This window comes from Athene cunicularia (assembly GCF_003259725.1).
Source record: "Athene cunicularia isolate RWA chromosome 7 unlocalized genomic scaffold, athCun1 chr7_part1, whole genome shotgun sequence".
Classification (NCBI taxonomy): domain Eukaryota; kingdom Metazoa; phylum Chordata; class Aves; order Strigiformes; family Strigidae; genus Athene; species Athene cunicularia.
Window position 1 is genome coordinate 32,089,173 of NW_020799107.1, and position 16,783 is coordinate 32,105,955.

The 16,783-nt window shown below is 38.8% G+C and overlaps 1 protein-coding gene across 1 annotated transcript in view; it reads right to left on the minus strand.

Moving 5' to 3' along the window:
• Positions 1–16,783, minus strand: part of LOC113482230 (von Willebrand factor D and EGF domain-containing protein-like) — a 184,612-nt gene that overhangs the window by 95,369 nt on the left and 72,460 nt on the right. The window contains exons 10-12 of the mRNA XM_026852691.1: positions 12,518–12,788; positions 9,343–9,521; positions 5,026–5,969 (exon numbers count right to left, since the gene is read on the minus strand). Of these exons, the coding sequence (XP_026708492.1) occupies positions 5,026–5,969; positions 9,343–9,521; positions 12,518–12,788 (1,394 nt within the window). The remainder of the gene's footprint in view (positions 1–5,025; positions 5,970–9,342; positions 9,522–12,517; positions 12,789–16,783) is intronic.

The following is a 16,783-nucleotide window of genomic DNA, read 5'->3' on the forward strand; positions in this document are numbered from 1 at the left end:
CCAGGGAAGTGGTTGAGCCATGATCCCTGGAGGTGTTTAAAAGATGTGTAGATGTGGCACTTAGGGACATGGTTTAGTGGTGGACTTGGCAGTGCTGGGCTAACAGTTGAACTCAGTCTTGAAGGTCTTTTCCAACCTAAATGTTTCTATGATTCAATGGTTCTATGGTGTCTGTGTAGAACATTTCTGCCTACAAAATTTAAAACCAAGCAAATATCCTTACAAATGTTGTGAATGAAACTAAAAAATCAGGAACAGCCAAGAGGAAAGCACACACTAATACTTATCTTGCCTGTCTATACCCAATTAACTAGCTGACCTTTTCTAAGCATTATAATGTCGGAGTGATTGGCATGCCACAACTAAGACTTTATTTCTCCTTGTAGGGGATCTGACCTCTGACTGGATGTATAGATCTGCTTTATGTTGCATTTACAAGATCAGGTACTTTTATAGATTCACAGTTTCTGTATGTCTGTATCTAGAGAAAGAATATTTTAGACCACTTATAAATGAAGTCATAGATAGTCTGTAATACATGGAGCTCATTGCAGTTCATCTCGTGGATTCACTCTAGACTCTGACAGTACTTCTTATCTCCATAGTTAATGGAAGAGTTAATGGCTGAAATCAGCTTTTTCTGAAAAGTGTTCTTTTAGCTTCTCTACAGCTATATCAAAGACAAAGGAAAAGGTTCTGCAAATTAAGAATGCCTATTGTTACCTTGGTTTTGTTTTAATTTTTCTGGTATATTTTTTTTTTTTCTCAGTTTTTCTCAAAATCAGCTTGAACTTCAGACATTTCTCCATCCCATTATCTCTGTACCAGTAGTACAAGGGATGGACTAACCCGATGGCCAGGTCCTGCTCACTGTGGAGCTCTGGTGTGGAGCCACCCAGGGTGGCTGTCTGAGCTGTCACCCTCCCAGCATGTACTGGTGTTTCACCAGTGTAGCATTAGCTCATACAGGACATCTGGGAGAGGAGGAAGAATGAGTACCAGAAGACACATCCTTAATTTCTTCTTTACCTTTTATGTCTAGCATCAAGAATTAAAACCAAATTGTCCACATTAAACTACTGACCCTCCCATAAAGACATAATATCTCTTCAAACATCTCCAGGGGATCTAGAGCCGGAGAAGGTTACTCCAGGGGACTGGATTCAGAGCCTTGTGTTCTTGACAGCCCTGCAGACCATTGCTTGCCAAAACCACTACAGTCCCGGGTGCAAAGGTCTGAATTTGGGCTGTTGTAAGAAAGACAAGCGTAAACCTTCTGAAGTAAATGAAAAGCTGAGGACAAATTTTGAGTCTGTTGTTTTTAAGGATTATGGGCCTCTGTCTGTACTTAGGTGAAGAGGTGTTTTGTGACATCCAGGTCTCAGGTACGTACTGCATATGCAGAAATAGCATTAAAATCTTGTTGCACAGACATAAGTTCAAATACTCAGAAATTAGCGTAAGATAAAAAATAGCTTTAATCACTGGTCTTCACTAAAATCTTGGCGAGTATCCATGGAACGTGCTGAGAAGTTAATTTTCAACGTTATGTTCTCCAAACTAAAGGAAGCCCTTCTCTTTAAAGGGACTGATGCGACAACAAATCTTCAAACTGTTACCACTGACACTGGGGGAAATTCATACTGCCTCCCCCTCACCCATCACACGGAGAAGCTGAGGGATATTCTGACAACATGCTTTTGCAAGAGGCAAGTGATAGCAATTTATGGATTCAAAGGTGTATTTTCCAAAGTGTTTTGGCATTTCTGGAACCTGTGTTACAGCATGTATTTGCAACTCTCTTGATCACTGTAGTTCCCATTTGTAAATACTGTGATGTTTTTTAGGTAAATTTGGTCAGGAAATGGATCCTCTTTATTTTTAGTATCTTCATTTTGGGGAAAAAAAAAAAAAATCCAAACCAAATCCAGGCAAACAAACCCTAGGTTTTTATGTGAAGGAGGATCCCTTCTGTAATGAAATAACTCTCAAAAATGTTAATGCATTTTTTTCATTAATCTGTGGACAAATTGATTTTAAGTTATATTTGCTTAAGCAGCTCATTTATTTGTTTGTTGTTTTTTTTTTTTTTTCCATTTTAATGAAAAACAGATAGTAAAATATTTTGAATAAATATTTTCTTTAGGATGTGGAACATGCAATGAATTGCTAAGCAGTCTTAGAGTCTACAAGGATATTTGGTAAGCAGCACTTCCTCTTTAAGATCCTAATTTTCATTCATAAAAGAGCTCAAAGGCTTTCATGGGCTGAGGGGTCTATCCCTGTGAACCCTACTGAATGTTCAAGGTTTCACCCTGTACAAGCTGGTAGATAGATTACAAATAGAAGAAAAAAATGTTTTGCAGACAAGATTTTAGTGATTAAAGTTAATTCCACTAGCCTTAATAACAGCCTGTTGAGACATTTTGATTTTATTTTTCATTTTTCTTCTGTACAAACAAGTAAGTTCCCAGTGTATGTTCATGGTGTGGAATGTACCATGAGCAATTGTTGTCTTACACCTCTGGAGATGGACAGCTGTTGATGAGAGGGCAGCATGTAATCTCACTGGTATGGTGAGGAAAAAAAAAAAAATGCAAAATGTTCCCTGGGTCAGGTGTCCCCTTGGGAAGACATACTCTGCACATCAGAGAGTTATGCCACTACCTTTTCCTCAAGAGAAAAATAAACACTGTTGGCTCAAAATGGTAATGTCTACTACATTTTTATTTAATGCTTTTTTGAGCTTGCTTTACTTAGCTAGAAAGCATTCTTCTCCTCGACTAGCTATTATTAATGTGTTCTGTAGGTTTTCTTAAATAAAAAAAAATATTTGTACTAAAGTCTACATCCACAGAAAATATTTTACAGGTACTAGTTAAAAAAAAAAACCCAAACAAGTCCTTGGATGCAGCTAAGATAATGTTGTTTCTATACAGTGTGATAGAGAGAACAAGGGCCATTCACATTTTAAATCAAATGTTGCCCTTGAAATGTTGGGAAAACTGCATGGGAATTTTGGAAAAGGGCCTTCTGCCTTGTGTTAGGAGAACTGCCGAAGCTGTCAGTGTTAATTTTGTCACAACACTAACAAACTCACCCCCAGCTAAATGGAGCAGCATAAACATTAAGAGAAATTTAAACTATAACAGTGCAGCTCTTGCGTGGGTCCAACACCAAGCTTGCTCCCCCCAAAGACAAGGGATGCTTGTGCTAAAAACTCAGCCTCTGCAGAACAGCTCTCGCTCAGTGGAGACCGCCCGGCAGCCCCAGAGCAGCGGAGCAGGTGAGTGGTGTTTGGAGGGAGCTGGAGTCTTTCTGGGGATTCGGGATACTCGTGACTCTTTGGGAAATTGGAGGGAATAATTTGATGTACTGTGAACTCTAATAAACCAGACTCCCAAAAGAGAAGTGATTTGAAGCAAAGGCCAGCTACTACATTTTACCTCAGCTGGAGAAAACTGAAGCAAAGGCAGTGAGAGACGGACGAAGCAGTCAGATTGGGGACTAGTAATTGCTTACACTGTGTTTGCCACAGCTGATGTATGTTTGTTTTCCACTTCTCACCTCCCTGTGCAATCTCAGGCCGTGCTCTGTACTCCGTCCTTGTTTATATTTGATGTCACAGCAAGAAGATAAGGTGCCATTAACTTTCACTTGAAAGGTCATATTGAAGATATTTTCCTCTAATCTGAGGGTTTTCAACCATAGCAAAATAAAATAAAATTTAAAAATCTGGCCTAAGCAACCTCCTTAACCTGACTGGATCAGAGGGAAATGAACTTAAACATTGAATTATATATGGGGCAATTACTGCAAAATTTCTCAACTTTCTTTTCAGTCACTGGTGTCAGTTGTTCTCTGTGTGAGAGAGTGAATTCCTCCATATTCAGCAAATGTTCCTGCAAATTTTAGTCTGCCACTAACAAAAGCCAAATGTCAGGATGTATTTTAACCACTTTAAATCAGTGCACTGAACACTGATTATTGTGAAGCACGTGAATAACCCCATCTCATCCCAGCTAGTAAATTCCTTATCAGATGTGCTGCTGAGCTCCTGGGGCTGGAAGGACATTTGGATGTCTCAGCTAAGCCATGGCGACTGACCCTAGATAGGAGCTTTGACTGTCCTAAATACAGAATAATGTCCATCAGCCTATGCATCATAGAAAATGCCTTTCCCCCACATTTAGGATGCGTTAAGAGAGTATACCTTGTCATTTCAGTTTAGCTGAATACTTCTTAAGCCACAGGAACTCAACTGTATGGCTGAGCCTTAAGTACCTCTTTGTAACTTCAAGCATAAGCTTATGTGGTTTGCTGAGACAGGGCTTACACTTTACATTAATGCTAACATTTATGCATGTGCTTAGTTTCAAGCACTGCCAGGACTCACATTGGACTTTGATTTATCCATTGAGAGGCTGAACTGTAAAGAAGAAACAAACCTAGTGGGATAGTCTCCTGTGCAAATGTAACTCATATATATTTGCAGAATCAGGTCTGCAGGTTTGAATATGTCCTGTAGCTATTTTATGGCTTTGACAATGTTACCTGTTAATTTTGTACTTTTAATTTTTTTTTTTTTTTACTAGTATGGTGTTTGAAATGAATTTTCAGATTTTATTCTCTGCTGATCAAGAAAAAAAAAAAAAAAGTATCTATACAGTGTTAACATGAATATTGACCACAAGGTGAGCAGGACCCTCTTTTGTTTTATCAGAAGCTTGCTTGTCAGCATGCTGGTGATAGATCAGATGTAAGGAAAATCACTTTTACAAAACCAATTTGCTAAGGGGCTTGTAAAATCCATTTTTAAAAAGTTACTGAGGCGAAAAAGTGAAGGACCAGCCAACCAGATATTTTGATCGGCTCTTCAAGGTCAAAAACTGATTACTAATTCATCAAATACCTTACTGGTAGCACTGTTTGAAGAGCAAACAACTCTGTGCAGATGTTCTGCCTAATAATTCTAATACCATGGAAATATGGGTAGGGTAGAAACAGACAGAATTTTTTACTTACTTTTGGCAATGTTACAGTTGTAGGAGCTGTGGTCTTCAAAGCACTGGCAACCCAGTTCAGTACATTGTCCATTGCCATTACAGAAAGCAGGACACCGGAGAACAGCAAGGATTTCCTCCTGGGTACCAGATGGCTGGTTTCCTAAGTGAAACTCTCTGTTTCTGTTTCCAAGCACTCTTCTTTCACATTCATTTTCCAAAAGAGCTATCAATGCCCTCACCCAAGCCACATCATCTTTGAGCTGCAGATCTAAAAGGCATATCTCAATTGCCTCATCCATCTGTTTTCCAAGGAGACCTTTACACACTAAGCCAATGGTGGAATTTGCAAGAATTTGGTGGCAAATCTCCTGAGCTTTGGTGACAGTTAGGCCATTTGGAGTGGGCCATGTCAATGGTAGCTTTGTCCGAATCCCTTCAAAGTAATCCTCTGGGAAAAAATATGCAAAGCTCTCTGAGTCTCTCTGATTGGGGCTGTGCAACGGGTGAAATAATGAGTACTCATAATAGTCATCTTGCCTTTTTTCTCTCCTTAGGTCTTCTGTTGGTTTCGTAGAGTTAATGGAACTGTTGTTTTTCGGGGAAACATTGTGTGTGAAGGGGTTTAATTGGTCCTCGGGTTTACCTCGCTTTTGGACTGATCTAGGCAGATACCTTTGATCAAAAGACTTGGTCAACACTTTCTCATCTTTTCTTAAAGTAGACTCTATTTCTGTGTGAGTGACAAACTCTGACGTAACATCTAGATACGGGATTGCAGAGGTGTAATCCACATGATCATAATGGCAACCAGAGGACTGAGGGAAAGGAGTCTGAAAGGCATTCAGCATATTCACAACGGGCACGGACGTGGTGCTCTCCTTCTGACATCTGCAATAATTTTTCCTTTGCTTCTCCTCAGAAGGTGCTGGAGTCCTGTCAAATAAACTCTTCCCTGGAGGTATTCTGATTTAAAAATAGAAAGAGATTAGAGGGAAGAAACTTTCAACAAATTAGTCTACAATACCAAGTAAACTTTCTTTCCCTGAGGCTGGGGAATGCATAAATTCCCAATCTACCAAAGCACTTAAGTTTAATCTTTGTTTTCTTTAGCTGTTTTTGCACTGCCCTTCTTGAGTTGCCCTGTACATTTTTTAGCACTACATGGGGACTTTTTAGTAACAGATGCTTAAGTGCTTTGCTGGAGTGTTGCCTAACTGCTTGATTTCTCTTTGCAGAACTTTCTCTAAGGTGCCGGTTACCCTTTGTGTATTACACATGAAGTAAGGCCTTGGATTTGTCCCTGGTGTGACTCAGATACAACTTGGAGAATGATAAAGCAGGCGTATTTGTTTCAAATGCTTTATTATGAAAATCATCTTTATCTATTTGCCTGTGCTCTCCTTACCAGGTGTTTCCTCTAAGACTTGGATCATTACATATTTTAACTGTTTTTTTTTTTTCTTTTAAAACTTCTTTATGCATACTTAATTTAATTTTTTATCTTTTAATGGAGCCTTCTCTGAGTTTTTCTTTTGACACAAAGCAGTTTTCTATTGATTGTAGGGCTAGGCTATCAAATAAGGTGAAGTGATTTTTTTTCCCCCTTTTTATTTTAGTCCAGGTTTAATGATGGATGAACTTCTAGAGAGTTCAGTTTGAATAAACAGCCATGATTAAAGTTTCTTCAGAAATTTCATAAGCAGAAGATCTCTTATTGATCTTATTTGTGCAGCACAAGAGAAATCCTGGAGCTTCATAGAAAAAGATATGTTTCTTGTCCCAGTAGTTGGCAGCACTTCATGTCCAGATAAATTTGAAATATCACCACAAATTCAAATTATTTTGGCATTAATTTTGTCTTGTGGGCAGAAGGTAGAGATTTCAGGAAAGTGAAAGCATTAAAAAACATTTTGGAGCCAGACGTTAGATACTGTTGTAGAGAACATAATTGCCTTTATCCAGTATTTCCAAAATATATTGAAAATGGCATATATGACATTACTATTCTGATCATTGATACAATATTAAATTTTAAATAAAGCATCATGGTGACACAGGCAAAATGAAACAATTTCTCCTTCGAAACATGAGCCCAGACATTTAAGAAAACATTTTTCCCAATGTTTGGGCTGTAAACTTAAACTAAAGCAGCAGAAATAGCTCTTTCTTTGAGTCATTACTACATAAACTAGAGGCTACGGTAAATATCACATATTTAATACATAAATAAATAAATAAAAATCAGATAAGCTGGTACAGAATCAGGACAGAAACTTCAAAAATAAATGAAAATTTCAGTAAAATAATACTCTCTTGCTTTGATATTTCATTGAACCAAATTCCTTTGTTATTCCTCTGTGAAACCAAACACCTTTGTTTGGTCAGCCCTGGTCAACAAGACAGGGGTGTCTGGTGTGGAAAGGATGAAGCTACTGGAAACCCCATCCTTCCTCACAGGCATGCAGTTATCAACAGCACCTCAGTGAACTAGAATGAGCCTTCTGTCCCCTGCGTAAGAGGACTAGACTATCATTCCTCTTAGCTGCCCATTATAGTCAAGGAAGAACTTAACCCAAGTTTTTAAACTGAGTTGGATGCTATTATTGAAAGAGAGTCCAAAATTAATAGCATTGCTGCTGGTTTCTCAAAAGATTTGAAAAACAGTTTGAAAAATTTATTTTATCCTCTTAAAATAGATGTTTTAAAATTCAGCTCTTCTTTGTCCAGATGTTATTTAAGGGCTGGGCGGCTCTGATGTTGTTTTATTGTTCAAAAGTTGAATTAGAAAGCTGATGTTTAAAACGGATCTGTGCTCTTCAGAGCCCTGCAGCTGCTTGAGAGAGGTGGGAGCCAGAGAAAGAGTTGAGCTGCCAGATGGTGAGCACTCAGACTAGCTTCAGGTGCTGGAGAAAACCTAACATGCCTTCAGTGTTATTTAAAATGAAATTAAAAACAGCAGCAGAAAATCACCCTCTGGGTTTTGTTTTTTTTTCTGTGGGTGAATCAGAGACCGATCCAGTCTCCTCTGGAGGTGGCCTTAGCCTTTCCATTGTCTTTGGTTTGTAACCAGGTTCTGAAGGGTCTTTAAAAATATATCCTTGGGAGTACTGCAAGGTGAAACTCATCACCCCTCTTGCCCTTCTCACTTAGCAGGAGCCTCTGCTCTCTTCCCTGAAGTAACTCCATCATATGTGCCAAGCCCTAGAAAACGCCTCACTCTTTTATGAGTAAATTTATATATATTGTGCTTTGGCTTCTGATCTTTCAATAAACTTGTTTTGATCAGGTCGTACTAAGGATCTCATTAGCCCCTTTTTGGGTTATCAGCAGTTGGTCAGTCCTTGCACCAAACTATTTCTCCATGTGTCTTCCCAGAAGCAAGCTCCGATGGATTATCACATAATTAAGGCGTTAAAGATGGCTGTTGAATTCTAAATGGTATAATTTGTAATCACAGGTCAAAACTGATATTAAATAGCCGTTGCTTAGGCCCATTAAATTTAACTAGAATATGGTAGAGATGGTTTGTTTGTTTTCTGAAATGCAATAGGTCCAAAAATTTATTGTTCCTATAGGCTTGTGCTAAATTCCCATGGACAGATTAAGTGGTATGTTAAGGTGGTTCATCTTATTTTTCCTTAATTTCAAAACTTATTTCACAAACAAAACTACACAGACAGCCAAACCCATTTTGGTTTTAGAAACACCCGATAGGCACATTTGGAGTTCACCAACAGGAATTAAAATGTGGGATAGGGACAGGGGTAAGGACAGGGACAGGGGTGTGTCAGAGTGCCAGACTCCTGGCTTTGGTTCCAGACCATCTGTCTCAGAAAGTGCAAGATTTTAGAGCTCACTGTCATCATTAGTAAAGCAGATATTAAGTTTTAGCATGGTACATATATTACCACACTTTGTCAAAATGTAACATTTAATCTATACTCACATATTGTAATTAGTGTTCGGAAATAAAAGAACAAGGGAAATACCAAACCCTTAATTAATCCCTATTGTCAGTTATCTACATCTTCCAGTGTGGGTGAGAACCACATTTTTTTTTTAACAGCTGAGTGGGATCTTAACACAGCTGTTTAACATGGCATCACTTGCTAATATAAAACTTTTCTCTCAGTAACTACTTGTGTGTATTGTGCTGACTAAAAATTAAGCCCCTGTGCTGTTTGGATGGTAATGGGTCTCCAGGCTTCCCTTGCTAGATTAAGCATATCTCTCTGTCATGTCATTAGGGGAGTATGTAATGGAATAAACCTATCAACACCCCTTGAAACAGTGCTACAGAGCATCTCCCAGGCTGGGATCCTCTCTCGCTTTGTACCTCCACTCCTCTATGAAGTCTTCCTCGGGCACATTGCTCAGGTCGTTGTGACCGATCCCGTCAAAGAGGCCACACAAACCTCTGGTGCTGTTGAAGTCGCTGCCCGGTGTCCTCACTGTCAGACCCATTCCCCACTCACTCATGTCGGCTCGAACGAATGCTCCCGAAGGGAACAGGATCTGAAGAGGCAGAAAAAAACCCAGTGAATCAAAGCAGTTACAAAGCTTTTTATGTAATCAAAAATGTCCCTTTCTATAAACAAAAATATCACAGGAGGATGTTGGTGATGGTGGAGGTAATTTAAGATCATTTAGATACACTATAAATATTTATTTGTGCTATTATTTAACTTGCTTTCAGTTTCTATGAGACTAATATCTGATAGCATTTCATAAATATAAAACTGCACAAGTACTTTCTTTTTAAATTAATAATTACATCCATTGAAGTTTTCCCACTGGTAATTTACCAGCTAATTTTTGAAGCAACTTCCATGACAATAAGGCCACCCTTGTGTCTTTGCCTGGGAAATCATTTCTTTTAGATAAACTGCCAAGTTTGAAAAACAGCTTTCTTCCCTCTGAAAAATCGTTTCATTTTCCAAGGCCAGATTACCTAGAAAATGATTGTGTTTTAAAGTGGATAAAGCAATTTTCTCATTAAAGAACTTGTGGTAGGCTTACACTGACCTTTAAAAGTAAAAAAAAAAAATCATGAGGTTAAGACAAAGAAGTAACTGTGTGAGTAATGGATTTTTCAGATTGGTGTCCCAACCAAATAACACACGCACACAAACACACACACACACACACACACAACTCTGTTCATCTGAAATGTATTTTTGGTTGTTGTATAGGTAAAAAGAAAATTATTTTGAAACTGATTTGTGCCAAGAGTGGGAGCAGGAAAATTCTATCCTCATAAGTAACCTTAATAGAGTTTTGGATCCAAAATTAAATGTTTTCCGTTAATCTTTAAAAGTACATTAAATAGTTGGAAATATCTCTTTACAATAATTTAAAAATAACTGTTTTCCTTTTTTAAGTGACCCCTGTTTAAGTATCATTTATTCAGCCAAATAATGTTCATTGCTTTTCTTTTGGTGGGGATTTTTTGATCCCTTCCAAGTTCCTCCCACCAAATCAATTCATATCTGTGATGAAGCAACTAGCTTATATTTGTATTTCTATGCTGTTTACATTTTGGCTGCACAAAATAATAATTTCACCCATTTTAGCTTCCCAGTCATCATTCCAGACATGTGAATACTTTTAGAGGAGCTCTCTGTGAGTGATCTCCTTGTCCAGCTGAGCGGAGCAGCAAAGTGCCACTGGTTGCTATAATAGCCGGGGACACTATGTTTTGAACTTGGTCCCTCTGTGTTTTGATCAGGACATTTAAAGAATCCTTTCTTCAAAAATATTGGCTTTGGTGAATAATGGAAGTCATCATATAAAACCAATTCTTTGAATATGTTAGAAGGTCTTGTCTTACCCTCACCTTGGCTGTATGTTTTGCTTCCCAAAGTAAATTAAAAAAAAAAAAAAATAGAACTCCCTATCACAAGCTCAGATGAGTTAGATTTTCTTAGTGATTTATTAGGCAGAACAGGAGAACTGCAGTTGACACAGTCTTGGGTAGGACTTGATTTCCTTCTTCAGATATACATGTGACTCCTAATTACATGCTTTACTACGGGGAGGAGCATTTCCTACAAGGTTGTGTATAAAATCCTTGCAGTCAGGACTTCACGAGCTGCTTCAGTCTTCTGTGCTGTCTGGATTAATATTTCCAGGTGTGGATTTATTTCAGGAATTTGGAGGGCTGTAACCTTTTCTTCTCCTGCTGCCCCAGTCAAGGTGTCCCATCTGCCACCGAGGACCTTACAACTCCCCAGATTTTCTGTAACCCGCTCAGACTGATTGAGGCTTCGAAGAAGATTTTTGCAACCTTGGTTTGCAGAGGTATATAGTGACTGGTTGCTGGAAGCTGCTACCTTGCACAGAAAATAGAGCGACTTGGTCCCATTCAAAGCATCAGCCTTGAATGGCGCGGGAGCCATGGGGGAGACGGTGAGGTCGGTGACAGGCAACTCCTGAGCAAATCAGGATGTACTACGCACAGCGGTTTGATCAGGGATCATGTTCTTTGCTGCACAGTTCCTACAGATTCCCATTCAGACTGGGGCAGGATTCCTATCCGTGTCCAGGGGGTGTCCTGATTTGTTTCACCGAGTCTTCCATGAAGTGTAAATGAGAATAGGGATTCCTTGTTAAGATTGTTCTAGTAATAAAAGACTTAATTATATTGCATTCAGTAGCAAAATGAAATGACAGCTTGTTTCCTGCTTTTTCTCTATTCTATAATTAACAGATTTTCAATTACTACCTTACTAAGATCTGTTCCAAGAGAGATCACAAGGAGAGCCAACTACAGACACTCCCTGCATCATTCTGGCTCTATTGTGGACCTATCTTCACCCAAAACATTTCCTGGCAATGAATCCTGATGATACAACTCCAGGATAAAATTATCTTCTTGGCCATAATCTGTGGCTCTTCTCCTCACCAAAGCCCCTGGTGCAGTCTGCTCTTACTCTTCCAGTGATTTCACTGGATTAGTGTGCGTAAGTGATACTTATGCAAAGTATGTTGTGGCCATATATTTTTTTTAGGCAAATACTTTAAATTATACCAAATGTTGCACATTTGCAGCCCATTTTCACGGCTTTTGGGTGCTATCTGGATCTGGACTAATAATGCCCTACTGTTTCACTCTAAAACGACATTATTCTGCTACCTATGATCTTTCCTTGAATATTTATGTTGTAAACTCTGCAAAGAAATTTGCTTTATGTGATGCAGTTGGGTAGTGCCTAGCATAAACAAACTGAGAGCGGATTGCTGTACTGCAGAGAGTAAGTAACAGCATTGGCACTCTGCTACATCTCCAAGAAATTTCCAGAGATATTTGTTTTGTTTTGTTCTACAGTTCGTTAAACTAACACTTTAACCAACTTCTTCCCTGCATCTCGTGTTTCGGTACATTTTGCTGCAGGCGCTTTTATGGCTTCAGACAGATATTTTTGTAACAACTTCATTAATAATTCAGAAATATTGAACTCACGTTTTTAAAGAAGAAGAAGAAGAACAAGAGCACTTAAATATCAACGTACTGTTATTTTTCTCCCTCCGTAGGACTTAAGAATTTTGACATGCGGTGATGCCTCGGTGCTTTTGATGGCTAGGTGGGGTCTGCTCTCCCGAAAATGGCTATTGCAGGTGTCCAGCACCACCGTGTCACCCCCTTCTCGTGCAGCCACACCGCAATTGCAGGCGGTGGCGGAGCGGTGGCCTCCGCAATCCCACTGCCGAACGTGCACTTCAAACGCCCGCGACACGCTCTGGCACAAAAGGAAGGTGCCAATTTTATAGTTATCGTAACGCCTAAACAAGCAACAAACAAAAAAGAGGAGTTAGAGACCCAGAGCATCCACCTGTGACCGCTGTTTGTTGGTACTTGTACAACAGCGCTCCTTAATTAGACCAGCGTGGTGGCTGGCCTTGGAGGAGGGAAAAATCAACACACGGGGAAGTGTTTCACAGGCACCATAAGCAAGGGAACGCCATCACAGTTATTAGCTGAAAGTGCATAAGAATTCATGTGAAAAGTGGGTAGCTGTCTCCCAGCAGCTGCTATGGCAACGGACATGGATAAAAAGGATAAACATTTGATAAAAAGCAAATGGGAAAAAGTCCCTGCCTCCAGGCCGTAATAAATATGTTTTGGTTCTAACTGGATGCTTTACAGCATGATATTCTTCAAAGCAAAATCAGTGCTCAAATAACCTCTTCTGTGACTAATCACTAACTTTTAACAAGGCTGACGGTGGCTAGGTGAATACTGCGTGGGAAAAAAATGGGATTCTACTGAAAAACCTGTTAAAATGAAGTTGGCTCCCTCAATCTCAACAACTTCCCTGCAAGCACAACTTTCACTCTAAATGGTTTGGCATCAACACAGTGCAGCGTGTTGAACAGTTTGGGACTTTTGTTCCTCTCTGTACAGAAAGTCCTTCATCTATCTGAGTGAGGCCACGAGCAGAATAACTTTAATAACTTTGCAAGTGTTTCCCCTCTGCACGAGCCAGGTAAATCTCCTCCCACCTGCAGCCCCTTGGGATTCCACAACAGGGACCTGTGAGAGGGTTCTCTTCTGCTCGTTCTTTGTTTTCTCACTCCATAAGCTTGTCTTATTCTGACTGTATTTTATGCTAATGTGATGTATAAAAATAAGGAAAACAGTGGCTGTATACTTTATATATGTTGCTGGTGTTTTTTCCTGACAAGTCAACAGCTGCCATCTTTAAAAACAATGGATTATTCTGCTTCCTTTTAAGGCACTGCATTTAGTTTTAAAAATTATTTTTATGAAATTCAGTAAGATGGAAACTAAGCTGTAAGCTTATAATAATAAGCGTTATTCTTTTCTACAGTAAAAAAAATGTAAAAAGGAATGTATAAAATAACTAAATAACAGGATTCTTTTCAAGCACTGTCATGCAAACATCAATATTGCTTCAACCTGTTAATGTTTCCTATACAGAGAAACAAATGGCTCAAGAACCAGGATTTTTTAGCATGCGTATATCTGCATTTTGTTTCTCTTTGGAATAAAAGCCATGGAAAAATATGTAGCTTAAAAACCAGTATGAATTTAAAATGCAACTGCTTTTCTCTGCTAGAAAACACACCTGACTTTATCTTTCATCTTGAAAACTTTGTGACGTTGGCCATAAACCGATAAGAATTTGAATGGTTCTGTCTCATTTTCTAAACGGGTACATAAATCCTAGGTACACTACGCAGATGCTGCTGTAAGATTGATTAGAACTAAGGACAGCATAAAAACTCGATAATCTCTTTTAACATCAAGTACTAGCTCCATTTGGACATCTTCACAGGAGAGACAGAGGAGATGAGATACTTGATGAGAATCAGCTTCCACAGATTCCTTCAGCTGGGGGACCCTAGAAGGAAAGGTGTTTAGCGAGGCTGATGGAACATAATGCATCGGAATGGCTGTACCCAGACTAATCAGCTGGATCTGGTAAATAAGACTGTATTAGCATATGCATATAAATATCATTGCAGTTATGGGAACTATTTACTGCTTAATAAGCATTGACAGTGGACCCAATCCAACTCTCCTGGAAGTCACTTAGAGTCCTTCAATTAAGTCATGGCATAGATTGCAGAGCACATTAGAAATCGGCAATGTGTCTAAATTGAAGCTTTCAGCTGCCTTTGAATTACTTGAATGGATAATTGAATGTAGTCAGGTAAACTTTTGTGATGTTTATACAACTGTAATTGTGATAATGATTCTTTGGACAACATTTGAGAAATTGTTTGTGGCACTAAAAGCATGAAGCAGAGTTACTGGAGCTCTTGCATGAGGGAGCTCTGAGTGTTCTTTGTGAATCGAGCACCAGATCTTATGTCTAAATTGCCCTCCACAGTGCACTTCCCACCCTGCTTCCCTAATAGTCTGAAGCGGTGGTGGTACTGGGGGGAAAGGGGTTCCCTCCCTCCCTATCTATGTGTTTGGGTTGGTTTATAAGGGGTGCAGCAAGTTCTTGTCCCAGAGTGAAGTCATGGCTCAAGATGTGCTCTTAAATCCAAGATCTATAAAACGCTCCTGAGTCTTTGTTTATGACAGTGAGATGCTACGGGAATCATTTCTGTTGGTTTATCATAGGAGAGGGACAGAGGGAATATAAATATAAACAATTACTACTAGTAGAGTTAGATTAACTATCACAATACACTCACTATTCACCAAGCTACACTTCATCTCTTTAATTCAGTTATTATTGTGGCTGCTCCTAAAGATTTTCCACCACAGTTTTGCCACCAAATTATCTGATTTGTTGTCATGTCCCTCCAGGCTCCCTCCTTCCTTCCTGGTAAGAACTATTTTATGCTACTTGTGACCCTAGGAAGTGATGGGTGATGCTGGAGGATGCTCTCTGGTTTCAGAGTGCTTATCGCTAAGGACTGCTCATGTTCTTGGGGATCAAAGCTGCTGGGTTATGCTCAGCAGGCACTGGATGCTTGGGGATTGTCCTGGCTTCAGCTGGGATGGAGCTAATTTTTTCTTCTTAGTAGCTAGAATAGTGCTGTGTTTTGGATTCAGCATGGGATTTGGTATGAGAAGAATGTCGATAATATACTGGTAATACGCTGACAGAGACGTTTAAACTTCTACAGACTATCGAAAAGAACAGCACCTCTGGAAGGACTACTCATGCCCAAGACTTCGTTGTGGGCTACTATGGCAAATGCCATTAAAGCCAACCAGAAGTGTCCAACTGTGCAAGCTGAGGGATTTTGCCATTGTGCAGGAAATGGTGCCATTGCCCCTGTGATAATATCGGTGGATAGATTAATGTAAATGTTTGAGAAATCTGAAAATATTTTTCCTTTTTTTAAGGTAAAATGCAAAATAACATGAGTGATACATACAGTTCACCAATCAAGAAATATTTCCCTTTTTATATTTTGCCTTAAAGGGATTTTCTGCATATTTAGTTTTAAGCTAGTACTTCATATTTAAGAATCTACAATTTACAGCATGAAAAGCTTTTATATTTATAATGTGCCATAACTAGTAATGAGGGCTATACTTTTGCTTTACCAGGCTTTCACATTTGTTTAATTTAGAAGGTACTTTGCTATAAAAAGAAGTGCTCTCTCTGGATTTTAGCTAGTATAATTAACGCTATTTCACATCTATGCTCTAATATACACAAATTGATTGTGCTTACACTGTAAAATATGACACATTCTTCTTTGATTTTTCAGTCACTTCCTTTGGTCAAAAGAATGAAAAGATTACAAGATAAATATTTCTACAGAAATATATTAGCAGGAGGCACACCAAAGGGGAGTGTTATCATTAGAAGTGGGAGTTAGGTATTTCAGTTGTCTAATGAATAGCTAACTACCTCAGATGTAATGTGAGCTCAGTACGTCAGATGAAAAATCATTATAAACATCCCTACAGAAGCATTATTGTGAAGTCTCACAAAAAAAAACCCTATACATTGGAAGTGACCATTTCAGCAGGAAAATAATACTACCAAAAATAAAGTCTTCCAGTCTTTTGATTTTCATGCCATTTTTCAATTTCCCAGCAAATCAGCTAAATAAATTAGTCAAATATTTTATATTGAGTTAAATTTTAAATTTTTAATGCTTTTCATTTAAACTTTGGAGACCAAGAATGTTTCAGTTTTCTATTTTCATGTTTTCATTCTTGCTTTTCCACATTGTATATTTTTCCTTATTTAGCCATTGCTAATGGGAAAGTCAAAGAAAGTAACAACTCTGTGGAAGCCAGGAGTATGTTTATGGGAATATCTGTTTGCATAGAAAAC